The 24,790-nt window shown below is 42.2% G+C and overlaps 1 protein-coding gene and 1 non-coding gene across 13 annotated transcripts in view; one reads left to right on the forward strand and one right to left on the reverse strand.

The window, feature by feature from the left end:
• Window positions 1–24,790, reverse strand: part of TMEM241 (transmembrane protein 241) — a 108,566-nt gene that overhangs the window by 21,301 nt on the left and 62,475 nt on the right. For 7 of the 12 annotated variants that reach the window (XM_045527533.1, XM_045527535.1, XM_045527541.1 and 4 more), the window contains one exon: window positions 23,276–23,369. In XM_045527533.1, the coding sequence (XP_045383489.1) occupies window positions 23,276–23,369 (94 nt within the window). Of the gene's footprint in view, window positions 1–496; window positions 1,295–8,660; window positions 8,789–20,611; window positions 21,098–23,275; window positions 23,370–24,790 lie in introns of those variants that run through there. The other 5 variants (XM_045527543.1, XM_045527540.1, XM_045527537.1 and 2 more) reach the window with 4 other exon arrangements.
• LOC123621971 lies at window positions 11,897–11,958 on the forward strand. The gene has a single exon (XR_006729349.1). It is a non-coding gene; the product is annotated as a U7 small nuclear RNA (small nuclear RNA).

A 24,790-nucleotide genomic window follows, 5' to 3' on the forward strand; every position in this document is an offset into this window, starting at 1 on the left:
CCCCTCCTTCCATCAGGACTTTGTCTCCTAAATACCTCCAAACTATGAGAGTTTGGACTTTGCCTTTCCGGGCCAACCCACAGCCTCCTGCACCACCCTCAGAACTCAGCAAATGTCCTACAGGGAAACTGGATGTGCCTTTGGGGTTCCTCTAGTTTCCAACGCATGAAGCCAGTTCCATGTGACCAACAAAAGCTCTGCTGGTTTCTCTGTCACTCACAATATTTCCTTTTCTTGGACCAAGTGAGATCCTTAGCCCACACACAGAATCAGCAAATATTCTCCCACTCTTCTTGCCCCTTACCATGAAGAAAACAGCTTGTGTTACACAGTATACCTAGGAAATGTTCTTCCCTCTCTGGAAATTTATTTAATTTCACTCTCATTATTTTTACAGCTCTCCAATTTCCTTAAAAATATGATTTTTGCAATTTATTTGTTTTTTTTTCCCCCTAGTTGTTTCAGTAGAAATGTTGGCCTATTACAAGGCACAACATTCTACTGTGAAGTGAAAGGTTTCCTTTTGTTATACACATAAGAAAATTGAGACTCAGAGAGATAGTCTAAGCCACTGGTTTTCAAACCACTTAGCCAACCACTCTTTCCCTAGAGTCATTGAATGGCATAGTGAGGCAAGGTAAGGAGGCTTTATTTGATTTATACTGAACAACTTCCTGATCAGCAAAAATCTTATCAACTCATCGTGACAATTTTAATTAGCTTTTTTTTTTTCTTTTTTAAATCATAGCTTAGGATTTTGTACATACCAGCCTGGGGAAACAGGACTTTCTCACTGGCACAGTCTTTCTCTTCAGATATACGGTTTCAGATGGTGATTACTATGGCAGGTCAGAGGAGAGAAGAAAACTCAATTCCTTCTCCTTGTGATTCCATCTCTGCCCACGGGAAAGGAAACTCTTCTGCCTTCACTTCTATCCTTTCATTGTCTTCCAAGTTCACTCCAAGCGGAATAATTGTTCATCAGATTACACATTTACTGAGCTCATTATACTGGCTCGTGGGACTCCAGTGCTTTAAAGGCAGGAACCCAGACTCCACAAGGTTTCCTTCTTCTCTTGAATCCATGCAATAAAATCCTCTTGACTCTCTGTCTCCATGTGTTGAGGTTGAGGGAAAAAGATGGAAAGGAAGCCATGCCTCCCATAGGGAGCAGAAAGTCTATGTCTCCCAGTCAGGACTGAGGTGGGGTTTTTGTTGTTGTTGGTGGTGGTGGTGTTTAACTCAACTTTGTTTCCCACTTGACTACTTTTCCTTATTCATGTGTTCTCTTGGTCTATATTCCAAGAAAGGAGGAGGGGTGGTTAGTAGAACTCAAGTACCAAAACTTTAAACTCTTTAACACAGGCTTAACTTCAGAAATGCATGGATCTTTTCTCTTGGGCTTGCAATCTTCCTGGCACAGTTACACAAAAGGTGTTAGCTCTTCCCTGGGTTGGGGGTCTGACTTTTCTCTTTGGTACCCATATTTCTCGGAAAGCCATATTAATATCAAGTCTGCAGAAGTGGTTTTTCTGGTATCTTTGGGGGGCTACTTCCTTCATCTTTCTCTTTGGGCATTCCACTTGAGCTTGTCCTAAAATATGTGACTGGGTTGTTTCTTTGTCTTATTTGCTATTACAATGTTCTTTAAATAGAAGGGCTATAAATTTGTCAAGTATTTCTTCTTTTCTGAGTAGTATAAAAAGCCAAATAACGTAGACAAACGTAGAGTATCCAATTGTAGAAGACAATTGAAGAATTTGAGACTACCCTAATTTTCCTTCAAAATCAGTGACAGCCTGGTGTACAATCTCTTGATTCTTCATTCTAGTACCTTTCACTTTCTTGGTTTCATTTTACTCAGTAACTGTACTCATCTACTGTCAGACTTACTTTTAGAATGATGGATTCCTGCCAGTTACTTTTTAAACTTTTGTCCTGCTGATTAAAAAGTTCTATCAGTCTCTCTCAGGTTAAGCAGTACTTTGCGCTTCTGCAAAGGAAGGGCATGTGTCTTAGGTGGTTTTATTTTCTAAGTTGTTTTGACTCACTCAAAGCACAGATCTAATCTCTGCAGACTATTTTTAGAAATTAGATGAATTTAAGCTCAAAGAAGGTTTAAATAAAAGCACCATAATTATACTTACTCTAAGGCTGTGAGGATTTGTTCATCTCTTTTTGATAAAACAATAACTTCAATTCACACTACTGTTACACTTAGCAAAAATGCTTCTAGAAGGAGCATCAGTTGGTAGAAGTGAGCGCTCTGCATGATGTCAAGGACTGGACCGTGGCTCCAAGTCTGCTCACACTCCACTTCACATGACCAGAGAGTGAGAACTCCTTAGACATGGGCAAAGCTTGCACAATATTCAGTCCACCAGCAGAGTTCCACTTGAAAGATTTATACAAACCACGAAGACCTTCCAGCTCTTGCCACACAACCTATTTACTATGGACTGAATTGTGTCCCCCCAAAATTCCTATGTTGAAGCCCAACTGCCAATGTCATGGTATTTAGAGATGGGGCCTTTGGGAGGTGTTTAAGCTTAGTTGAGGTCATGAGTGTGGGGCCCTCATCATGGGATTTGTGCCCTTATAAGAAGAGACCATAGCTTGCTCTCCTCCCAGCCCCCTCAGTGCACAAACAAGAGGTCATGTGAGCACACAGCGAGAAGGCAGCCGTCTGCAATCCATGCAGAGAGCCCTCGCAAGACAGCCACCCTGCCTGGCACCTTGGTGTTGGACATCCCAGCCTCCAGAATGGTGAGAAAATTAATTTCTGTTGTTTAAGCCTCTCAGTCTGTGGTATTTTGTTATGGCAGTCGAGCTGACTACAATACCCTTCCTTGCTCTTTAGGACAGTTCAAAAAATGAAAGATTGAAAAAAAAAAAAGACAAAATGTTTCAGAAGACACTTTCATTGAATCAGACATGAAAAAGAAAAATAGCTTCCAGTTTTTGCTGGGATGAAGTTGAGGCCAAATCGTGTTTATTCAGCCCCATATGAGGCACTAGAGCGGCAACATGAAAGGCAAGACCCATCCTCGAGCACCCCACACTCGGCCAGCCAATTCTAGAGGTTACTGAGCAAATAACGTCAATATCATATGGTAAGTGCTAAGGTATGGGCATACTCTGAACGTTACAGGAACAAACCCCACATAGAGATGACGCCTGTGCTAAGTCTGACGGGAAACAGGATTACCAGGTGAGGAATGGTGGAAGGGCATTCTACAGAGAAGGAACAGCATGAACAAGGTCAGCAAACTCTAAGCTATTGGGCATCAACAGAAATGCCAAGTGTGGGGTGGGTAGTGCTCACTGTTAAAGCCATAGGAAAATTGAAGACAGTGAAAAAAATCAATAGCTAGAAACCCCCTTTTCCTAGCAAGGTATTTATAAAGTCCCACGGAGAATCTTATCCACTAAAAGAAGAAAGGCAGCTGGTCTCAGGACGATTGGGTGTGTAGTTTTATCAGCAGACCAGAGGTGATCCTCAACGTGGACTGTAAAAGAGCTTCTCCCAATCTCATGTGTGTCTGTCCTCGTGCCTATGTCTGTGAGAGAGCAGAGAGCCAGCAGGGAGAGTCCTGGGCGCCCTGCTTCTGGTCACAAACTTGTCATGTAACCTCAGGCAGACCAACCCCCATCTCTGGATTTCAGGTTCCTCCTCTATAAAGCAAAAGAACCGTCTAGAAAGTACTGCTCAGGGACCACATTTTGTTTTTTCACTTAATATATTTCTTTGAAGGAGGCAGGAGGATTTTATTCATTCCCTGACTTGTTCCGGTGAGATTTTCAAGAAGCTTAAAAAAACAATTGATACAGACACAAGATATCAATTAGAACTAGATAACCATGAAGGAAAGGAAAAAACAAAGACAGGGAGGCAGAGATGAGTCTCTGACATAAAATCCACACCAGGGCCGTCTGCATGCATGGATAGCTGGGAGCTCATGAGTGCGGCTGCATGCTTCCTGGCAGCCAAAGCAAAGAAGGTACATGGTCAGTCGCATACAGTGTCCCTAAGATGCAGGCAAACCAATGCTTGGGAGAAGCCATTTAATGTTAGTCTGTTCTCTAAGTTTAAAATGAGCATGTTGTTACAGACATTCAAGTGTATGTTCCAAAGAAAGCAGAGAGCCTTTAACTTAATAAATTGGTCAACTGCCACAATAAGGCCCAAGGTAAAGACCCTGAGCAAAGAAATGCGTTATTCTGTCCCCTCTGATTCACAAGGTACACCCCCTTCAGAAATCTGTACTGTGGCCTTCCCCTGGGTCCCATGAAAGAAACTTGGGCTGCTGGAGTGACTCCTCCACTCCTCTGGGTGCAGCCAGGAGCCCATCAAGTGTACCTCTCAATCAAGAAGAGGACAATGTCCACCAGTGACTACTTTTCATTAAGGCCTGTGGACCTAGGCACGTGGAAATACTGTGAAGGAAAGAAGTGCATATTTCAGCACCCCCGTGCAGCACCCCAAAGTAACTCAGTTTATGCATCTATAAGGAAAGAATTGCTTGCTCATTGCCTTATTGGCTGTTGCCATCTCCCAAGTGCTAGGGGGCCAGCAATAACCGGGATGGCCCTGCCACCATTTCAGTGGGTCATCGACTGAGCATCTGCTCTGGACAAAGCATCGAGTTCCTGCTCTGCGTGATGCCAGGACTCAGGCTGTGTGGTCCCCGTCCCTGAAGGACTCCCATTCAGAGTGCTCACAGCTGCCTCTCGACAGGCCAGGGGACACTCAGCTTGCCCCTAACAAAGCCACCTGCAGGGAGTGGTCCTCTTTCCTAGTGGCCTAGAGGTCACACCCTTTCAACTCAGGTCACTGTACCTGGGACACTGCTCTCTCTCCCCTAATGAGACCCACCTCATTGCTAGTTCCATTATCCTCCTTTCAGACATGGTTTCTAGTGATCAATCAACTCTTTCTGGTGCAGAACTCTCGTGCCCAGGTTTAAGCTCTCTATAAACAAAGGTACAACCATTTTCATGACATATTGGGGGTAGCATATTGAAACCTATTTTATTTTTTCCAATTTCATTTTTAAATAGGCAATATAATCATAATTTTAAAACAAAAAACTACAAAAATATATACAGTGAAGCGTCTCTCTCCCCTCCTAGCCCATGTCTGCTCAGGTCTCACTTCCTGCCACGGGCCATCGTGTTTTCTATGTATCAAGGTTTCTTTATGCACATGTAAGTGAATATGAATACAGACTCTGGGGCTGATACTTTTTTTACACAAATGCTTGCATATTACACACGATTTTACTCCTTGCATTTTTCACTTAATAATGCAGATGTTCCTCAATTTATGATGGGGTTATGTCCCAATAAACTCAACATAGAGTAGGTTGAACCATCATAGGTCTGGGACCAATTGTATCTCTTGGGATCTTTCTCTGGCAGCACATAGAGAGTGTCCTCAATGTTTTCGCTACAGTTTTCCACTGGCCAGATGGACCATGGGCCTCTATTGATGAATACGGGATAGTTTTCAGTCTCTTTTGCTCCTATAAAAAATGCTGTAACAGTCACATTCAGAGTCAGTTTCTCAAATATCACCCACACCGCAGGGGAGAACCACTAACACTGAGTCTTTCAAAGGAGGCCCCCAGAAGGAACGCAGGCTTTGGAGTCTGGACCTGGGTTCAAGTCCAAGCTCCCTTATTCTAGCTTAGACAAATTATGTAACACCTTTGTTTCCTCATATCTAAAAGGGAGAGAAAAGCACATAGTTTGGACCATACAAGATTGTGATGAGAATAAGAAATGTGCCATCAAAGTACTACCATACCTCTGAGCACACAGTAAATGCAAACTCAGTGTTATCTGTGACCACTCTTTGTATTTTTGTCACATCAGGCATTCTGTTTGCTAGGGAACAAGTGCAGAGCAGAGGGAAGCTAAGGAGCCCTGTCACCTCCTCCGTATAGCAGGAGTCAACAGCTCGTGGGATGCGCCCTAGCCACGGAGCATGAGTGAGTTTTCAGGCCTGCCTGGGTTGGTCACCATCCCAGGCCCTCAGGAGTCTGATCTCTTCCCCACTCTCACATAAAATCTGACACGGGCACCTCTCAACACCACTGTTCCCACAACATATGTACGTTCTGACATGCTGGGACTAAGGGAGTCGCCAACTTGGAGAGTATGTTTAACACATGTCCAGCCCCCAGCTCAAAGCCAGAAAGCTCAGGAGAGCCTGAGAGGCCGGGGGAAGGGAGAGCAACTCCGCAAGCCTGAGGGCGCCCACCAGGCAGGCTCCCAGCCCACGCCCAGCAGGAGTGCCCAGAAGAAGCAGAGCCCCGGAACAATGGTGTTCATGTAATTAAACCTCCTGGCCTGAGAGAATGGCAGGTGTGCCATTTTCCTTAATTAGTCACAGCCCCCGAAGGAAGAGTGCACCAGACAGGGCGTGGTCCTCACCTGTGCGGCTTCAGCAAAACAATAAGCCCTTCTGCAGTGCCCCCGGAAGTCGGAGCTCACCTTCTTTCCCTTGGCGCTGAGCTGAAGATCTGTTAGAAACCTTCTCCAGCCAGGAGAAATGGTGGCCACTGCCCAGAACAGCAAGGCACCAGCCTGGCGAGGTCTTTCTTTCCCTGGCAAATGAAGCCCGAGACCACCTGCAGCCCAAAGACAACGTCAGAGCAAGAGGCTCCAGGGATCTGCCCGGGGAGCTGTGGCCTGGCACCTCCGTGCCTTCCCAGCAGCCCACCCACGGGAGGAGGGGGCAGCACAGCGGGCCGTGCCTGCTGAGCATGGCACCCTCACAGCACCCACTTCTGATTTGTTAAAAAATCCAAGTATCACATAATGTGAACTGCAAATAAAATCCTAAGCCCTGTGCAGGCTGAATGAACCCAGAGAAACCTTACAACTGAGTTCCCAGCCATGACGAGCCGGGAGGTCAGACACACATCATCTTACCCCCATTTTGCTAAGGGCATCAGACTTATTTCCTAAGAGCCAGGCAGCATTCTTCCCTGGTAAAAGACCACCAACCATCAAGCGGTTTTAACAGTCTTTGCATGCGCAAAGAGGGTTTTCATGTCCTTGTTTCACCTTTTGGCTGTAGAGGGCGGCCATTTTTAAACATGGAACCCATGAAAGGACAGAAAGACCGATGCGCAGGCGCAGAGTTCTCTCTGCATAAATATCAGGATTCCTCCTATAGCTTGTTAAATATGTATATTTAGCCACTCTGCTCAGTAGAAAATCCTGTTCCCTTTGTCCCTCCTTTGAAGGACACATTCCTGGCTTGCGGCCGGAAGCCCTGTTTCCCAGCCTGCTGGAATGGCCACCACCAGCTGTAAGCCCTTTGCAAAAAATAGAGCTCTTCTTCTTTTCCAAATTATAAACCTGGTTATTTTTTTTTAGTTAACAATAAGTACCATGAAGTGCATGGAGTGAACGGATCTCAAGTATACAGCTTGCTGAATGTTTGCTTCCGCAAACAGGCACCTCCCAGCAACTCCCCAGGCTCCCTCACGCTCCTGCGGCTGCAGCTCTTTTTTTATTGCAGAGCAGGATCCTATTGTATAAATAGATGAAATTTATTTCTTCCTGACTGATGTGTGGGTTATTTCTTCCAGTTTGGGGCTATCACGAATAAAGCTGCTATGGATTTTCTTGAACATGTCCTTTTTAAAAAATAACAGACTTACTGAGATATAATGCACATACCATGAAATTCAATTGTGGAAGGGTACAATTCAATATTTTTAGCATACTCACAGAGTTACGCAAACACCACCACTATCCAATTCCATGACATTGAACATGTCTCCTTGTGGATATACGTCTTCGTTTCTCTTAGGTATATACTTAGGAGTGGGATTCCAGGGTTATAATGTAGACGTTGTTTAGCTTTAGTGTTTTCTAAGCCAGAAATGTCATTACACATCCTAACCAACATTTAGTATTGCTAGTTTTTTTTTTCCGCTGTAACTATTCTGGTGGGTGTGTAGTTCCACATCAGATTTAACACCACGTTGTCTCAATTCCCCATTCTCTTACCACCAACCTAGTATAAACTTGAAGCTTCAATTTCCCTACCAAGGACACATCCAACAATCGTTAGGGATGACACTTATTTTTTCTTTTCCTTCTTTGAAATAAACATCAGTGTAGCATTTCCAAAATGTAAGACAAAATGACCAATCAGTTCCCCGGAGTCACTTGAAAAATTGAGAAAACAGCTAGTGCTAACTGCTTAACACATTATTTTATATAATTCTTACAACATACCTGTGAAGTGTATACAGTTATTCCCATTGTATGGATGAGAAAACTGATGCATAGAGAAGTTAATTGATCTCTGCAAGGTCACACTGCCAGAGTGGGATTCTTACCCAGGTCTTTCTGTCTCTGTAATACTGGGCTATTTGTCAACACTCTCCACTGTCCCATCCCCCTAGCCTGGAATAAGTTACTCTACACTTCTGCTGAATAAATCTGCTGATAGAACATCTTCCTACAAATCAACTTGAAAAAAATTTTCGGGGAAAAGAAAACCCTCATAAAAAGCATGAGTATTGAAATCCAGGTTATGTGTTGTATAATTCTTACGGTGAACATCAACAACCCAACCAGAACACAAAGAAAACAATAATAAACATGACCACCTTCACTGAAGGTGCAGGCTTCAAATCATCAGTACTGATCAGATCTGGGTGGTTCACATAGTAGTGGCTCAATTCAGGTGCCAGGGCAGGGAATACTCCAATCGAAGTTGCATCTGTTGTCACTGACTATGGGCTCAAAACTGGGCTGGCTGCTGTGGGGGATACAATAAGTCACTTACTCTTTCAGTGCTTTGGAATGAACAACTTTTCTCATTTCTCGAGTGTTCTAGCTATCTGTGAAGGGCAAAACATAAAATGCATACTCCAGTGAAAGAGGAAGTTTAATAATTGCCAAAACCTTCCCTGCCAATGTGTTGAGCTCTGGCTTCCTAATAGTTTAAGGGTGCACAGAGGGAAATAAAGAGCTCTGAATGGCACTGCCAGGTGGCAGCAAGTGTTTGGCAATTTGCAATAGCAGGACCAATGCTGCTCGCAGTAAAATTGGCAAGGTGGGAACGCAAGGCCTGAAGTTAGGAGAATATTCTACTCCCACTTGAAGAAAAAATAAATTTTCACATATGAAAAATCCTCCTTTTTGAGGCAGGAGGTGAAGCACAGGTCACAATTTGGGTCATTGAAACCAAAGATTTCAAATTCCAAGAAGATAAATCTAACACAGGATGAAAAAAGTAAAGCCTGTTGTTCTTTTTTTGGAGGGGGAGGGATGGTCATTGTACAAAGGACTAACCAGAGACTTCATTTATTTGTTTTAGTTTTTTAGAGACAGGGTCTTGCTCTGTCACCCAGGCTGAGATGCAGTGGTACTGTCATAGCTCACTGCAGCCTTGAACTCCTGCACTCAAATGATCCTCCACCTCTGCGTCCCAAAGTGCTGGGATTACAGGCATGAGCCACTGCACCAGGCCCAGAGACTTTAAAATAATGGCTCCTAACTCCATTTTGACTACAAATTTTTAGAAGTACTTTAAAAGTCACCAAATCCTCTGCAGTTCAAATTATGCATTTGGGGAAAAAAACTACCCTTTACTCATTCTTCTGCCAATATTTATAAAGTGCCGGGTGCCACGCTCGGTGTTAGGAATATAACCTTGAGTAAGGTGTGCCCTACCTATCCTTAACCCACCTCCATACAGCAGGTGAGTTGCTGGGAGGTACAGTTACCTGATTAACATTGTTATTTTTTTTATTTTCCTGAGTCTTACCCTTACTTTTCTTCTCCTGACATGGAGATAAGGCAAAGTGGTGGCATTTTATTTATCAAATCTTGACCGATCACCTACTATATTCTACTCCACATATAACCACATGCCTGGAAAATTGTGCAGAGAATGCACAAAGCCCCACAAAGGGAATAAAGACCTGGGATGAGGCAGGGAAGAAACAAGACAGGATTCTTCCTGAACACAGATGCACCCAAGGGCCCACCCCCAGCCCCCCACCGTGCAGCAGCCCTCATCCCCACCCCCACGCTCGTACAACAGGAGACCGCCGTGGAAATGCGGCCAGGTGACCCTGCTCCCTGTACAACTGTCTCCCTCAACACCCCCGGCCAAAGTGCACAGAAACAAGCAGATAAAATTACAAATTCAGTCTCACAGCTCCTTGTGTTTACATGGTACAAGGCAATTAGTTGTTGACTTAAAACACTTTTCTTCTCCCATACTTGACTAACGGACTGGCTACTTTAGAGTCATGTAAACAGGCACAACCTGCTTATACTTAACTGTCTGGCTTCAAAGTCAGACACGAGTCTACTCATATAGAAACAAACACAACATCAAAAGTCTAAACCTACAGGATGACCAGGTTGGTGCAAAGGGCTGATGTAGAGTCAAGAAGGGGAAAAAAGCAAGTCTGCACTACTTTTTGTAAGAGAAGACAGAAATAGAAATTTTAAACAGGAAATATCTACTAAAAGTCTTTCAAATCCACATGTCTCTCCTTTCTGACATTCACATGTCCAAACTTAGCTTTCCCATAAAAAATGTCTGCTTGCTCAGACATCCCAAGAACAGTTTTGTTTTATCAGCTCTGACCACTCAGCTCACTCTCTGCTGACACAGCCCTCAGGCCTGGCGTAGCCCACTCTCTGGCCGAGGTACCGGCAGAGCTCAAAGTGCTCTTCCTATGTTCAGCCACACCTTGGGGCACTGAGGATACAGACAGAGGGTCTATGCAAAGAGAAGTGAACCCCAACAATAAATGGCACAAATAAAGGAATAGGTGTATCACAAGAGCATGGGACAATGGAAATCACTCCCCTAGATACACGCAGAATTCCATTTTTCTCTGTTCCTGATATGAGTGCACAGACCTGCAACGGTGTGTAGAATAAAATCAGTTTATTTAAGCACTCACTCAACATTCATTTTTTTCCATACTATCCTACAGTGAACCAAGTACACATCAACTCATCCCCTAGGGGAGGCCTGGCAAACTTTCCCAATGAACTGGCCTTTATGTTGCAAATGCAAAAATCACTTTAGTTATTTTAAATTATCTGAGATACTAACAGCACCCATAAAAACCTTACAGTCAGGAAATTTACAGAAATTAAGGGCACTGCCTCAGTAAATAAACAAATGATAAATGAGCACATTCACTTAGGCCAAAAGTTGTGAAACAGAATTGCTATCATATTTTTGCAACACAGAACACTGTGATGATCAATGGTACTCAAAATAGCACAGAAAAAATGAAGAGCACATAACTGGAAACAAGAAAAACAACAACCTCATCCAAAATAGCAAACTGTCCATTCACACCACTCGCTTCTCTATGAGTTATTTTGACAATAGGAAATGGAATTTCCAAATTTTTCTCAAATCCAAAACTGTAATTCCCCTCCCACGTGCCCTCTGGGCAGACACTGTTCATACACAAATAATTCCCAGATAACTGACTTCTTTGCTGACTGTCTGCACAGCAGCTCCCTGACTTGCCACTTCATGTTCCTGTCGCCTCGGCAGTGATGTCATGGAAAGACTACGACATGCTGTTATTATTACCAAGCCAGAGACTGTAAAGAAAATTATGCTGCTACCGCTAGGTTTTAATTTTCCATGAAAAATTATTCTCATTGCCATACCCGCTTAGACTAGTGAAAAAGAAAAATGATTTAATTAGGAAACAGGCGTAATTAGATTTTTCAAGCACACTCTTTCAACATAAAAGTTCCACTACAGCACGGCTTCATTTGGATTCACAATTTATTTGCATCAGATCATTCCAGAATATGGGACGGTACTGGAGGAAGAAAAGAAAAAGAATAGTAAACTGCTACCAGAAAGTTCTATATTCAGTGTTCTAGCTCTTTTAGAATTTGTCTAACAGGTTTTCCGGTTTTCACCAGAAGACCTCAACGCCCTCCCCCAAAACAGAAAGTTATATATTCAAGTGAGCTCTGAAATGTGAAGGGAGGGAGGGGTAAGAAGTTTTCAGAAACTGAGAGGGAAGAACTACAGGTAGGGAACGGAGTGGGGTGGGCTCCTCTTCTATGATTACCATTTACCATCCAGAAAGTATAGAAAGACAGCAACAGGCTCTCTACCCAAGGGACAGCAATAATCAGGATGAGAACAATGATGATGACTAGAACAAAAAGAAGTAACAGTAATAATAGAATACAAAGTAGAAAAAGGAACAGAACTAACCAATTCCACACAGACTTGACCTATATGAGCAAAATGTGATGGGCATCGTAACTACACTTCTAAGATTTCTTCTGTAGCTTGTTCTTATGTGTGTGTGTGTGTGTGTGTGTGTGTGTGTGTACACACGTGCATATGCATGTGTGCAAGCCAGAAGTTAAACCTGTAAGAACGGCAATTACAGTTACTTACAGATTACAGAACCAGAAAGATTTACTTGTCACCTCCTCAGAGGTTGAAGGTATAACTCTATATTAAGCCCTGGAACTTCCCTACAAATGTATCTCAAAACAATTAGGTAGACAGTTAAAAATTATGTTATTTAGAAGTTATAAAATCAGAGTGATTTCACATAAAAAAAAACCCCTCAGCTTTTTTTTTTAATTCCACCAGAAACAGCAATAGTTTTATCAGTGGTCTTGGAAGCATTTTAAAATTTCAAACATCAAAACTTAATAGCATCTGTTGACAACATTTTTATGAGTTCATCCTATGTTAAAAACAGGTTTAATTTTATCTAGTAAACTGACGTAACCAAGACTCCTTCTTAGTTCAATATCCTGGCAATAGATCAAGAGGCATGTCAACATGTCACTGAAGAAAGACATTAGGACCTGCTATTATCTTTACTGAAGCTTCTGAAACCTGGCAAAACAGTCTGACAGACACACGCAGCTGAAACTCAGAAAAATTCCTATGCAGTTAAGATTTCTCCATAAGAATAAATCAGAGGCTGAAATTTATCAGCAGACTCACCTTGCCTGTCAAGAGAAAACTCCTGTATGGGAAACACAGCCCAGGATGGTGGTCATGTTACTCCACAAGGAGGTGTTGTTATGGAGACAGCTTTGAAGGCTCCCTGGCAATTCCAGTGTGTAATTAAGGCTAGTGAGTGATCACAGGACAGCCAGCAGGGTGGTCTCCATGGAAACCTCCAAACATACATTTTCACATGCAGAGCGACTATTCTGAATCAATGACTCTTTATATAGGTTTAAAAACATTGTGAATGGGGCATCAATTGCTTCTTTTGTTAGACAATGTCTGATTAAATATGCTGTCGGAGATCTTGTTCTCATGGATGCTGAATTTTGAACAGTGTCTGGAGCAGGCAGTCCACAGCTAAATTCGCTACCTAGAACTAGTGAGTACAAGTGGGAAATTCAGACTCAGGAAGTCACTAGTTAATTTTGTGAAAAAATTAAACTAGTGGTTTGACAGAATCAAGAAGGACCTGCCAACTGCTGGCTCTCACTAATCCAGGGCTGTCTGCATATCATTTAATCTTCTCAATGAGGTAAACATTATTATTATACTTGTTTACAGATGAGAAAAATTATTCACATATCTAGAAAGTGGCAGACCTGGGACTCAAAGCTAGGCCAAAATAAGTCTTTTCTAGATCTATATGACTCCACATAATGCTGTTTGCAGAGCACTTTGTCACCCCCTATTTTCACACACATGATCTCATATATTCTGCTTTGAAACACTTAGGATCCCAGGTTCTAGCATTTTCTAATTTTGCAATATTGCTCCGCTTCTGCACCCACAACACACCCCAGGTTTGAGGACTCACATGAAACCACGTCTAAGAAGGCTTTGACCACCATCCATCTGGACCGTGTGAGCAACATTCTATCCTAAGGAGCAAGGAAAAGGGAAATCTCATTCTAGAAGTGTGAATTTTGACTGTCCAAACTAAGTAAAAAGAAGGACAAACACTTCAATTAACCTCCTGTAGCATTTACACCACAATCTTCCACAAGAGGAGATGGACTTTGGTGATCTGGATGGCAGAAGGTCAGACTGCTTAGTGTCTCCTACTTTATTCTGATAAGTCTACTAAATAATTTTTACATCTGGCAAATGTTTTATCAAGTAGCCACTGATCATTAATGATATGGTTCCTAGCAGATCATTACATAATGCTGCAATTGAATGTAATTGAATGTAAACGACATCAGTATTTAGTCTTGAATATCAGATACAGTCGACACTGTTAGAGCTCATTAGAATCACAATGTTTCTGAGCCATCCTTAGTTATTTTCTAGTCCATACTACTTGACTTATGGATGAAACAACTGAGGATTAGAGGCTGTCTTAGTCCATATGGGTTGCTATAACAACATACCATAGACTGGGTGGGTTACAAATGGCAGAAATTTATTTCTCACAGTTCTGGAGGCTGGGAAGCCCAAGGTCAAGGCGCCAGCAGATCCGGTGTCTGCTGAGGGCTGCTCTCTCATAGACAGCGCCTCCTCACTGTGCCCTCACCCGGTGGAAGGGGCAAGGCAGCTCTCAGGAGCCTCCTTTATAAGGACACTAATCCCATTCATCAGGATTCTGCCTTCATGGTCTAATCACCTCCCAAAGCCCCCACCTCTTAATATCGTCACCTTAGGAATTAGGATTTCAACTACGAATTTTAGGGGAACACAAACATTCAGACCAGAGCAGAGGGGTTCAGTGAATAGTGACCCAAGTCAAGCAGTGAGTACTCTTTCCTTCGCTTTCCCCCCCCAAATCCCATCCCTCTACTACATACCTCCTGGGGAAGACCATGTGTGCCTCCTCCTATCCCTGTCCCTCTGCTAGAGCTCAGGGAAAGGTGGCCCATTTTCTCTAAAACTAGCCCCGCTACCCCTTCCATGGACTACTGAAACTTGTTCCCCCCATTTCCCCTCATTCTCTAGCATCTTTAAATCTCTTGTAAATGGCTTTCTTCTTTCCTAGAGTCAAGCACACCAAGTCCTTCTTTTCCTAGAAAAGGCGCCACCTTCACGAGAGCTGGCTATTCCCTTGCCCATGTCCAGTCACAATCTTCTACCTACCTCTTTGTTGAGTGTTTATGAGGCATCTTCTGCCCCACTCCCTGCCCTGCCGTTTACTAACACTGTGTCCTCGAAGGATAGCAATGTCCTTGCTCTGGTCTTTCCTCAACCAGATCTCTTTGACCTCTGGGCGGCACTTTTGCATTACTCCTTAGGATCCTCCCTTGCACTTCCCCACACTGAACTTTCCTAGTTCCCCTTCTATGTCTTGGCTATTACTTCTCTCTCCTGTTCATTGCTGGTCCCTGGCATCTACGTATATCCCAAGCTAAGTCCTCAACCTCTGTTCTCTCCCCACATCCTCTTACTCTCCCAGCAAGCTTATCTATTGATTCATTTTCTCCATTTCTGTAGCCAAAGCCCAAATGGACAAAGACCTGAGTTCTCACCAACATTTCACTGCACATCTCCAACTCAAAACAGCTCCATTTAGATGTTTTAGCACCATATGCATTTGTCTAAAGTGTATTTCACCAGCTTTACTTCCCACAGACTCTTTCATAACCATCCCCATTTCTGTCAGTCATGCCATGGATTTCTCATGTCTCTAGCTACACACCTTGGAGCCATCTCTGATCTTCCCCACCCAACACTCCTTATGTCCAAACTATCATTACCCATCCCCTATCTGTTCTAAAATGATTGGAGTCTTTTATCTAATTCTTTTAAAATGCCACATATTTAACTATATGATAAATTAAATGATTAAAATACATTTTCCTTCAAATTGGGCAATCAAGTTTGACCTTTCATCTTTATTCTTACCTTGGACTTACCTCCCTTCTAAATACGTGCAAGTCATTTCCAATCTTTTTTGCACACCATTGCCATATGAACCAGCTCAAACATTATCTTCCTTTAGTCAGCCATTCAGAGGTCCACAACAGTTTCTGTGGAACAGCTTTTAGGGCTTCCTATTCTCTGACTCTTCTGTGCCCTAATTCCCCCCACACCTCCACATTCTCCTCCTCCTCTCGTCACATTTATTTATCACAGTTCTCCACCTGCTCATCCCACCTCAGCATCCTGCTAGTCATCCTGGAAGGCCCTCATTTCCTGTTCCACCTCTCCCAGGCAACCTTGGCCTGCAAGAGCCAGCTCCAGCTGCTCCCCTGCCTCCACCTGCTCACAGAGCTTCTTCCTTTTCCCAGCTCCTGATGTTAGCACCACCCAGCTCAACTTCATCCTCTAATAGCATCACCCTTGTTCCTTTACCCTCCTCTTCTGGATTACAGCCTTAGGCAGGCACTGCACATGACTAATGCACCCTGCCACATCCCCACAACAGTCAGATACTCCAAAGATTCTGCTAAATAAATGTTGACTGACTAGTAGCATCATGTCCAAAACGGGGGCCATTCAGAGAGACCATGTGGCTTGATATAACTTCTAACACCAGCCAAACACTAAGAATCTATTATATCCTAAATCCCAGGAATTGGCAGCTGTTTCAAGGAAGCAGAAAATTATAACACAGGCTTAGGGAAGGGATTAGAGAAGGCAAGCAAGACACCTAGGTTACACATTTAAGGAGATGCCTGTTCACTTTCAGGTGCTGACCCAGCACCGTAAGGCCCTGAGAGTGAGGCCACTGCATGCACGAAAGATGAAACTCTAACAATCAAAAAAATAAACAAAACCAAATCAAGAGACCTATTCAAAGCAAGCTACAGAAAAATTATTTTCCTAGGGCCATAGGAAGTACAGGCTAAGACTTGGTTTTCTGGTCTGTCACTGTCTTCAGGACACAAAATGGTGGCAGTAATTATGGCACTGGCTTTCAAGGAAGAAAGTGTTCTTATGGACACAGCTTTGGAAGGGGGAGCAAATGCTGGAGTCTCGGGCCCCAAGAGGGTGAAGCCTGCTGTCTGAGGACGCCTCTCCTACCCGGCTCATCCTGAACACAAACTCACTCTGACCTCTGCTGCTTCTTCCCAGTGACACTGAGAACTCAAGTCGGTTTGAAGTTAACAAGGATGAAATGAGGCACTACTCAATCCAGGAAGAATTCTCATGTGAGGACTTAAATCTGCTCGAGAAACTGACTAGGAGAAAAATATAAACTCATACCACATCTTCCATGTATATTTACACATTTCATTGCTTTTCCCTTAAATTCATTCACTTTGTCTTGCACTAGTGCTTTAAATTACCAGTGAGAGGGGATCCCAATATTTTATGAAGATGCATTTGGATTTCACATGCTTGAATTTACCAAGAGGAGGAATATTTTTTTAAGGGTTGCTAAATATTCCGTTATTTTTAGTTTCTTAAAATGTCTCTCAAATTCCCCTTGAGGAAAACAATAGTGATAACAATATAAAATGACTTAGAAGGCACTTTTTCCCCATGCTAAACATTCTTAGATCTGAGGAAGACACTGAAAAAGGTGATGACCAGAGGGAGACAGGGACACTTTCTGTCAACATAGATGTTACAAAGTTCATGTGACATCTCCTTGGAAAATGGCCAGCCATGAGTGGGTCCTTTTGGAGCAAGGAAGAAGGTACCCCCATTCCCCTCAATGACCTCCCTCCCTGTGTATTTTTGAGTCTTCACAGAATCCAGATTCTCCTCTGGCACCAAGGGAACATCCTTCTGAGTTACTTTCTGAATATGTTGGCACCCAGTAGAGTTACAATGACATCATGGGGAAATGCTGTATTGCTGAGTACGATCACGTTGTATTTCAAATGTCAGCACATTTTGATGTGCAGGTAGTCCAAAAAATGGATACATACTCTACCACTGAGGATCACAGAGTTTATTTTCAAACAGAACAAAACAAAACAAAACAGGAGAGAGAGATTACTTGATGTATTGAGGCTGCAAGAGACCTTAATGGCTCATCTAATCCAATCCTCCACATTTAAGAAGGATTACATTAAACCACAGCAACCAATTAAAAATCCTCCCTCTTATGAATTAACTATTGAAGAGGAAGCTATGAACCTCCTTCAGAGTTTAGAAAGAAAAATTGAATAAAACGAAGACTCATGAAATTGGTGGTCAAATAGGAAAAGCCATATACGCAGAGAAAAGGTCCTTCTAAATCCTAAACAAGAAGATTTAAGCACCATGCTTTGAGCACTGCTACTTTATAGCTTTCAGGGATGATTTATGAGCCATAAAATTCACCTCTTATAAATGCAAAATGCAATGGTTTTTAAAGAGTAAATTTAATAAATTAATTTAAATGACTGTGCAGTCATCACCACAATTCAGTTGTTGGAACATTCCCATTACCAAAAAAAATTCCTTCAAGTCTATTTGCAATCAATTTTTTCCTCTAAGAAACTATTAGTATACTGTCTCTATAAATTTGTTTTCCTGGACACTTCACACAAATGGAATAATACTATATGTATCGTTTTGTGAATTGATTCTTTCACTTAGCGTAATGTTTTTGAGATTCATCCATGTTGTAGCAAAATCTATTAATAGCCCATTTCTTCTGATTGTTGAACAGTATTCCACTGTGTGTATATAAATACAAATAAATACATATATTTACTGAGTCTTGTTTATATAGATGTGAGTTTACAGATATTAAGATTATTTCCAATTTTTTATTATTATGAATAATGCTAATATGAGCATTCATGTATAGGTTTTTTTATGGTCATATATTTTCATTTCTTTTGGGTAGATTCTTAAGAATAGAATTGCTGGATTGTAGTCAGTTTATGTTTAACCTTTTAAGAAACTACTAAACTGTTTTCAAAAGTGGCTGTATACGTACCCACCAGCAATTTATGAAGATTCCAGTTTCTCCACATCCTTACCAACACTTGGTATTGTCTTTTTCTTTTTAAATATAGCTATACTGGTGGGTGTGTGATATTATCTCACGGTTTCAACTTGCATTTCTCTAATGACTAATGATGTTGAACATCTTTTCACGTACTTATTAACCATCTATATATCTTCTTTAGTGAAATGTCTGTTCAAGTCTTTAGGCCATTTTTAAACTAGGTTGTAGGTCATCTCATGGAGGTATAAGAATTATTTATACATTCTAGACACAAATCCTTTATAAGACACATGAGTTGCAAATATTTTCTCCTAGGCTGTGGCTTACCTTTTCATTTTCTTAATGGTGTCTTTTGAATTGTATTAATAAAAGGTTTTAATTTAAATGAAGCACAATTTTTTTTTTTTTTTTTGAGATAGGGTCTTGCTCTGTCTCCTGAGCTAGAGTGCAGTGACGTCATCATAGTTCACAGCAACCTCAAACTCCTGGGCTAAAGTGATCCTCCTGCCTCAGCCTCTCAAGTAGCTGGGACTACAGGCATGCGCCACCAGGCCTGACTGATTTTTCTATTTTTTGTAGATACATGGTCTTGTTCTTGCTCAGGCTGGTCTTGAACTCCTGGCCTCAAGCCATCCTCCTGCGTCAACCTCCCAAACTGCTAGGATTACAGGTGTGAGCCACCATGCCTGGCCAGTGGAGTACAATTATTTTATGGCCCATGTTTTTGGTGTCATAACCAATTCTTTGACAAATCCAAGGCCATTAAGGTTTTTTCCTATGTTTTCTTCTAAGAGTTTTCTAGTTTTAGCATTACATTTAGATTTATCATTCATTTTGAGTTAATGATGTGAGGCAAGGATCTAAGTTTTTTGTTTGTTTGTAGATTGGTTGGTATGTGGATATCTGATTGTTCCAGCACCACTTGTTGAAAAGACATCCCTTTCCTCATTGTATTGCCTTGGCACCTCTGTTGAAAACCAATAGACCACAAATGCCCATCCTTATACCAATACCATAATGTCTTGATTATTCTAGCTTTGTATTTAATTTTCAAATTATGTAGTTTAAGTCCCCCAACTTTTTTTCTTTTAAGCCAGTCAAATTTAACATTTCTCACTTTCATAATTTGCATCTTTTCTCTTATTTTCTTGGTCAGTCTAGTCTATTAATGCTTTTATCGTTATCAAATGTCCCTATTTTTCTCTAGCAATATTTCCTGTTATAAAGTCTATTTTGTCTGATTTTAATGTAGCCACTCTAGCCACGTCTCTTATAGTTGCTGTTTGCATGGCATATGTTCTTCCATCCTTTTACTTTTGGCCTATTTGTGTCTTTGACTCTATGGTATGTCTCTTATAGACAGCATATAGTTGGGTTTTGCTTTTTTAAATTCAATCTGATAATCTCTATTTTTTGAGTTAGGTATTTATTGCATTCATATTTAATGTAATTATTGATATGGCTGCTAGCAACAAATATCCCCATCTTTAGCTAGGCATGTCTTTATTGCTCTTTCATATTTGAAGGACAGTTTTGCTGTATATTGAATTCTTGATTGATAAGTTTTTCTTTCAGCATGTTCAATGTGTCATCCCACTGCCTTCTGGTCTCCACTGTTTTTGTTTTCTTTTTTTCACAACTCCCCCTTCACAGAATTTTTTTTTTAAAGAAAATGACAAAAGATGGACACTTTATTTATTTATTTATTTATTGAGATGGCATCTCACTATGTTGCTCAGACTGGTCTCACACTCCTGGCCTCAAGCAATCCTCCTGCCTCAAGCAATCCTCCTACCTCAGCCTCTCGAGTTGCTGGGATTACAGGTGTGAGCCACCATGCCCAGTGGTCCCACTGTTACTTAAAAGTAAGCCATTCATTGTATTTTTGTTCCCCCATATGTGCTGAATCATTTTCCTCTTGTTGCTTTCAAAATTTTCTTGTCTTTCAAAAGTCTGATTATAATGTGTCTAGGTATAGATCTCTTTTTGTTTATCCTATTTGGGGCTCACTGAACTTCTTGGATCTGTAAATTAATGTTTTTATCAAATTAAGGCAGTTTTGATCCATCATTTCTTCAGATATTTTTTCAATTTTTTTTCTGTTTACACATATATTGATGCGCTTGATGTCACACAGATCTGAGGCTCTGTTTACATTACTTCAATTTTGAATAAATCTTCTCTTTAGATGGAATAATTTCATTTGCTCTACCTTCTAATTCACGTATTCTTTCTTCTGCCATCTCAAATGTTGAGTCTCTCTAGAGAATTATTATTTCAGTTATTGTATTTTTCAACTCTAGAATTTCCATTTGGTCTTTTTTAAAAAAAAAAATTTCTATCTCTCTATTCAGATTCAGTATTTACTGAGTATTTCTTTAAACACAGTTTCCTCCTGATCTCTGAACATATTTAAATAGCTGCTTTGTAGTCCTTTTCAGCTGAATACTATATCTGAGGACAGACACTCAGAGACAGTTCCTATTGACAGCTTTTTTCCTGCACATAAATCACATTTTGCTTCTCTGAATATCGCTAATATTTTTGTTGAATACTGAACCTTTTAGATAATATATGGCAGCAACTCTGAATGCTGACTTTCCCCACAAGGATGGTCATTATTGCTGTTTTGCTTAATTAGTAATATTCTTGGACTAAATCTGTCCGATAAAAGGTACAGTTGCTGATTTCTTTACTCAACTTTTTTTCCTGTTTTTATTTTTAAATGTGGCTTCTTGGGGTCATCCCCCTGTCTGCATAGCTTAGTGTTCTGGCAAAGACTAGTTAGAGGTTTTGCTCCAACAGCTTGAGCCAAAAAATCTTCTTCTCTCTGCGCCTGACTCTGTGTGTGGGCTGGGGAGCACATGCAAACCTCAGGCTGTTTTTATGTCTGTCCCTGCTTTTGCTTTCTGCTGGCTCTCTCACACGTCCTCTGTGTGTGCACACAGGCCCTGCTGGCCAGGGCTGTCTGGGTATTTTGAGCCTGCTCCCTGTCTGCTGCTCAGGCACACAGACTAGCAGCAATCTGGGATCTATGGAGAGCCATCAAGCCCCTGATGGCTGTCTCCCCTCCCAGAACCACCTAGGAAGTCCCCAGCTAGATCGTTGGTCCATTGCTTTCTCCAAAGAGGACTATAAATTCAAGCTATCAAAGCCACTGGCCTTTCCTGTTCATTTGCCACCGAGTTGGCCACTTTGACAGACAATCCTCCAAACAGAGTGAGCCCCTCCTGGAAGCAGCTGCAAAGTTTCTGGTTTCCACAGCCTGCCCTACTCTGGTTGAGCGATCACACTGACAGCGCTGAGCAGGAGGGAATGGGAATGACAATAGGCACAAATGCCACAAATTCATCCTGTTCCTACCCAAAGTTCAGTAGTTTTCATGAACAAATGCTTCTCAGTTTGTTGTATGCCTTTGGTCAATTGTTAGAGAGCTGAAAGGGATGTTTTGACAGTCTTTTTCCAGTTTTCTAGTTGCTTTTTGGGAACAGTTTTCATCGGCCTCCTCACTCTGCCATGCTAGAATTCAATATCTCAACCACTCTTTGTATTCTGCTGGAACTGGAATTATTAATGCTAGTAAAAGTAGACCATGTGAGTTAAGGTATCACTATGAAATCTGATTTTCAAAGGAAAATGTTTGGGTTTTTTTTTTTTTTTAAATCAACCAAAAAAACCCCAAAACAAACAAACAAACAAAACCATAAAGGTAACTAAAGGCCCAAGTTTAAATAATGATTTCATCAGATTAAATTTTACAACTTCACTCTTTGGAAGCAGCACCCAGGGCCCTGAAACTTGACTCCTTCGCAGACATTAGGGAAACGAAATGCACCAATTAGAAAGAAGGTCCCAAAGCACTTGGGTCAGGGTGTGCGTCCCACGGCCACTTTCCTGCTGCTTCTGCTTCTTCATAGTTTCCCCCCTGCTGTATCTTATGCTTCAACCATGGTCATTCAGATACACAAACGCCATTCTTGGGCTTCATCGAAGTGTCCCAACTTGGCCATTTGCCTATTTTCATTTCTTTGTCATCTCAAATAGGCTGAGTCCTCTTGGGCAAGTCACTTGAGCTCTGGACACCCTCCCAGCCCCCAGAAAGGAAAGTAAGAACTGCCCCATGCATCCAGGAGTCTAAACCCTTAAAGCTAGAGAAGGCTTAGAGGTTTTAGGGCAAAACTTCTCATTTTCAGATGGGTAAATTAAGGCACAGGGAAGTTAAGGGGCCTACCCATGATCACCTTCCAGGATGTGATAAAACTTAAATATGTCCTGCTGATAAAATAGACAGAAGGCATCAGAATGAATGAAGGATCAGGCTCAGGGGCAGGACCTAGAAATGGTTTCATGAAGACCAAACTTCACATCACCCAGGCTTTGAGAACGCTGGGTGCACAAGCTCTCTCGAGAGATTTTCACACCCCTCCCCTCTCTCTTACCTTAGCAAAGAAAATCCAGGCTGCACACTGTCCTGGGGCCAGAAGACTTTTTAGCTTCACTGTACTGAACATGAGAAAGAATCCTAAAAATCCACTGGAAGAAGAAAATATTATTTTATTAGTGAGGCTTGTCATCTTCTAGCCAATAGGTGACTCGTTGATGTTACATTTTACCAGTTAATTTTGAATTATTACAAAACTTCTAACTCACCTGTGTTTTCTAGTGATCTCTGCCTAATAATACCAAAATTTAAAAACCTATTTCCTCTGCTTTTCTAAGGAGCTATGATGGGAGCATTTCATTGGCAGTGGGAGGGGGGCATGGAAATCGGTGAGGTCTCTGGCTAAATCAAGAAAGGAAAAAAAAAAAACAAAAACAGGTGGAGGATAACACCTCCTGTTCCTTCCCATATCACTTCCGGAGTTTTGGTGCCCACCAAGGTAGAGCTTCAATTTTTTCAAACAAAACAAACTGGCAGGAAAAGACTTCCAAAGGCAAACTCATAATAAGAGAAGAGAGGGTCCCATCTACGGCCACACCACCCTGAACGTGCCCGATCTCGTCTGATCTCGGAAGCTGAGCAGGGTCAGGCCTGGTCAGTACTTGGATGGGAGAAGAGAGGGTCTTGACTGGCCCCGGGCTCCAGGTAAGACCTGAAGTGGAAGGCTGGCTGCAGTGACACACGTAGCTGAGGCCAGGAGTCCGCTTTGGAAACGATGCCTATGCATGTGTGTGAACCATGGGAGCCTGCAGGAGCATCACGGGGCTGTCCAGGTCTGGACCAGCAAGGGCACTGGCACAGCCGTGGACAGGGATGTAGTGCCTGTGCTGGAACCACTGTGTGGTCAGGGCCAAAGCAAAGGGGGTCCAAACTCTTGCTGGCACATGGAGGCAGGACAGCTGGGGAAGAGCAGAGGCAGAGAGACTGCAAGGGAGAGACAGAGAGGGAGAGGCTGATTTCTTGCATACGTGTGCAGGTGGTGGCTTGAGTGTGACTTTGATTTGAAACTGAAAATTAAAAAGAGATATGATTGCAGTTGTACTCCAAGCCAGAGCAGTAGGTCATGTGAGTCGTCCTTCATTTGCACCTCGAGGCTTGAGTGTCACACGTCCGCCTGACCTGTATTACAGGCACTGGTGTGCGGCTCCAACGCAGATCACAAGCTCTAAGAGGGCAGGGCTCCATCTTGGGCTGCTTTTTGTATTTTCCCCCACAGAGATTAACATGGTGCCTCAGTCACAGCATGTATTAAATAAATGTTTGTCTACTTGAGTTGGAAGCAGGTTGAGTTAAATTGAACAGGCCAAGGCCACATGTGATAGAGATGTGGACCTTCGCTTTGTTAGATAGATGAGTTCACAGCCACATTCTTGGGGCTGGACAGAGACGGGCGTCAGGTTTCCCCTGTGTACGTCTCAGCCTGTCTGGCCCCGAAGGCCTGCAGAGTTCGTCCAGATCTGCGTCTGCCGTCTCGGGAGACTGAAAGGTTATGGCTTAAGACATCAAGTCACAC

The sequence above is a fragment of the Lemur catta genome, chromosome 16, assembly GCF_020740605.2.
Source record: "Lemur catta isolate mLemCat1 chromosome 16, mLemCat1.pri, whole genome shotgun sequence".
Lineage (NCBI taxonomy): Eukaryota > Metazoa > Chordata > Mammalia > Primates > Lemuridae > Lemur > Lemur catta.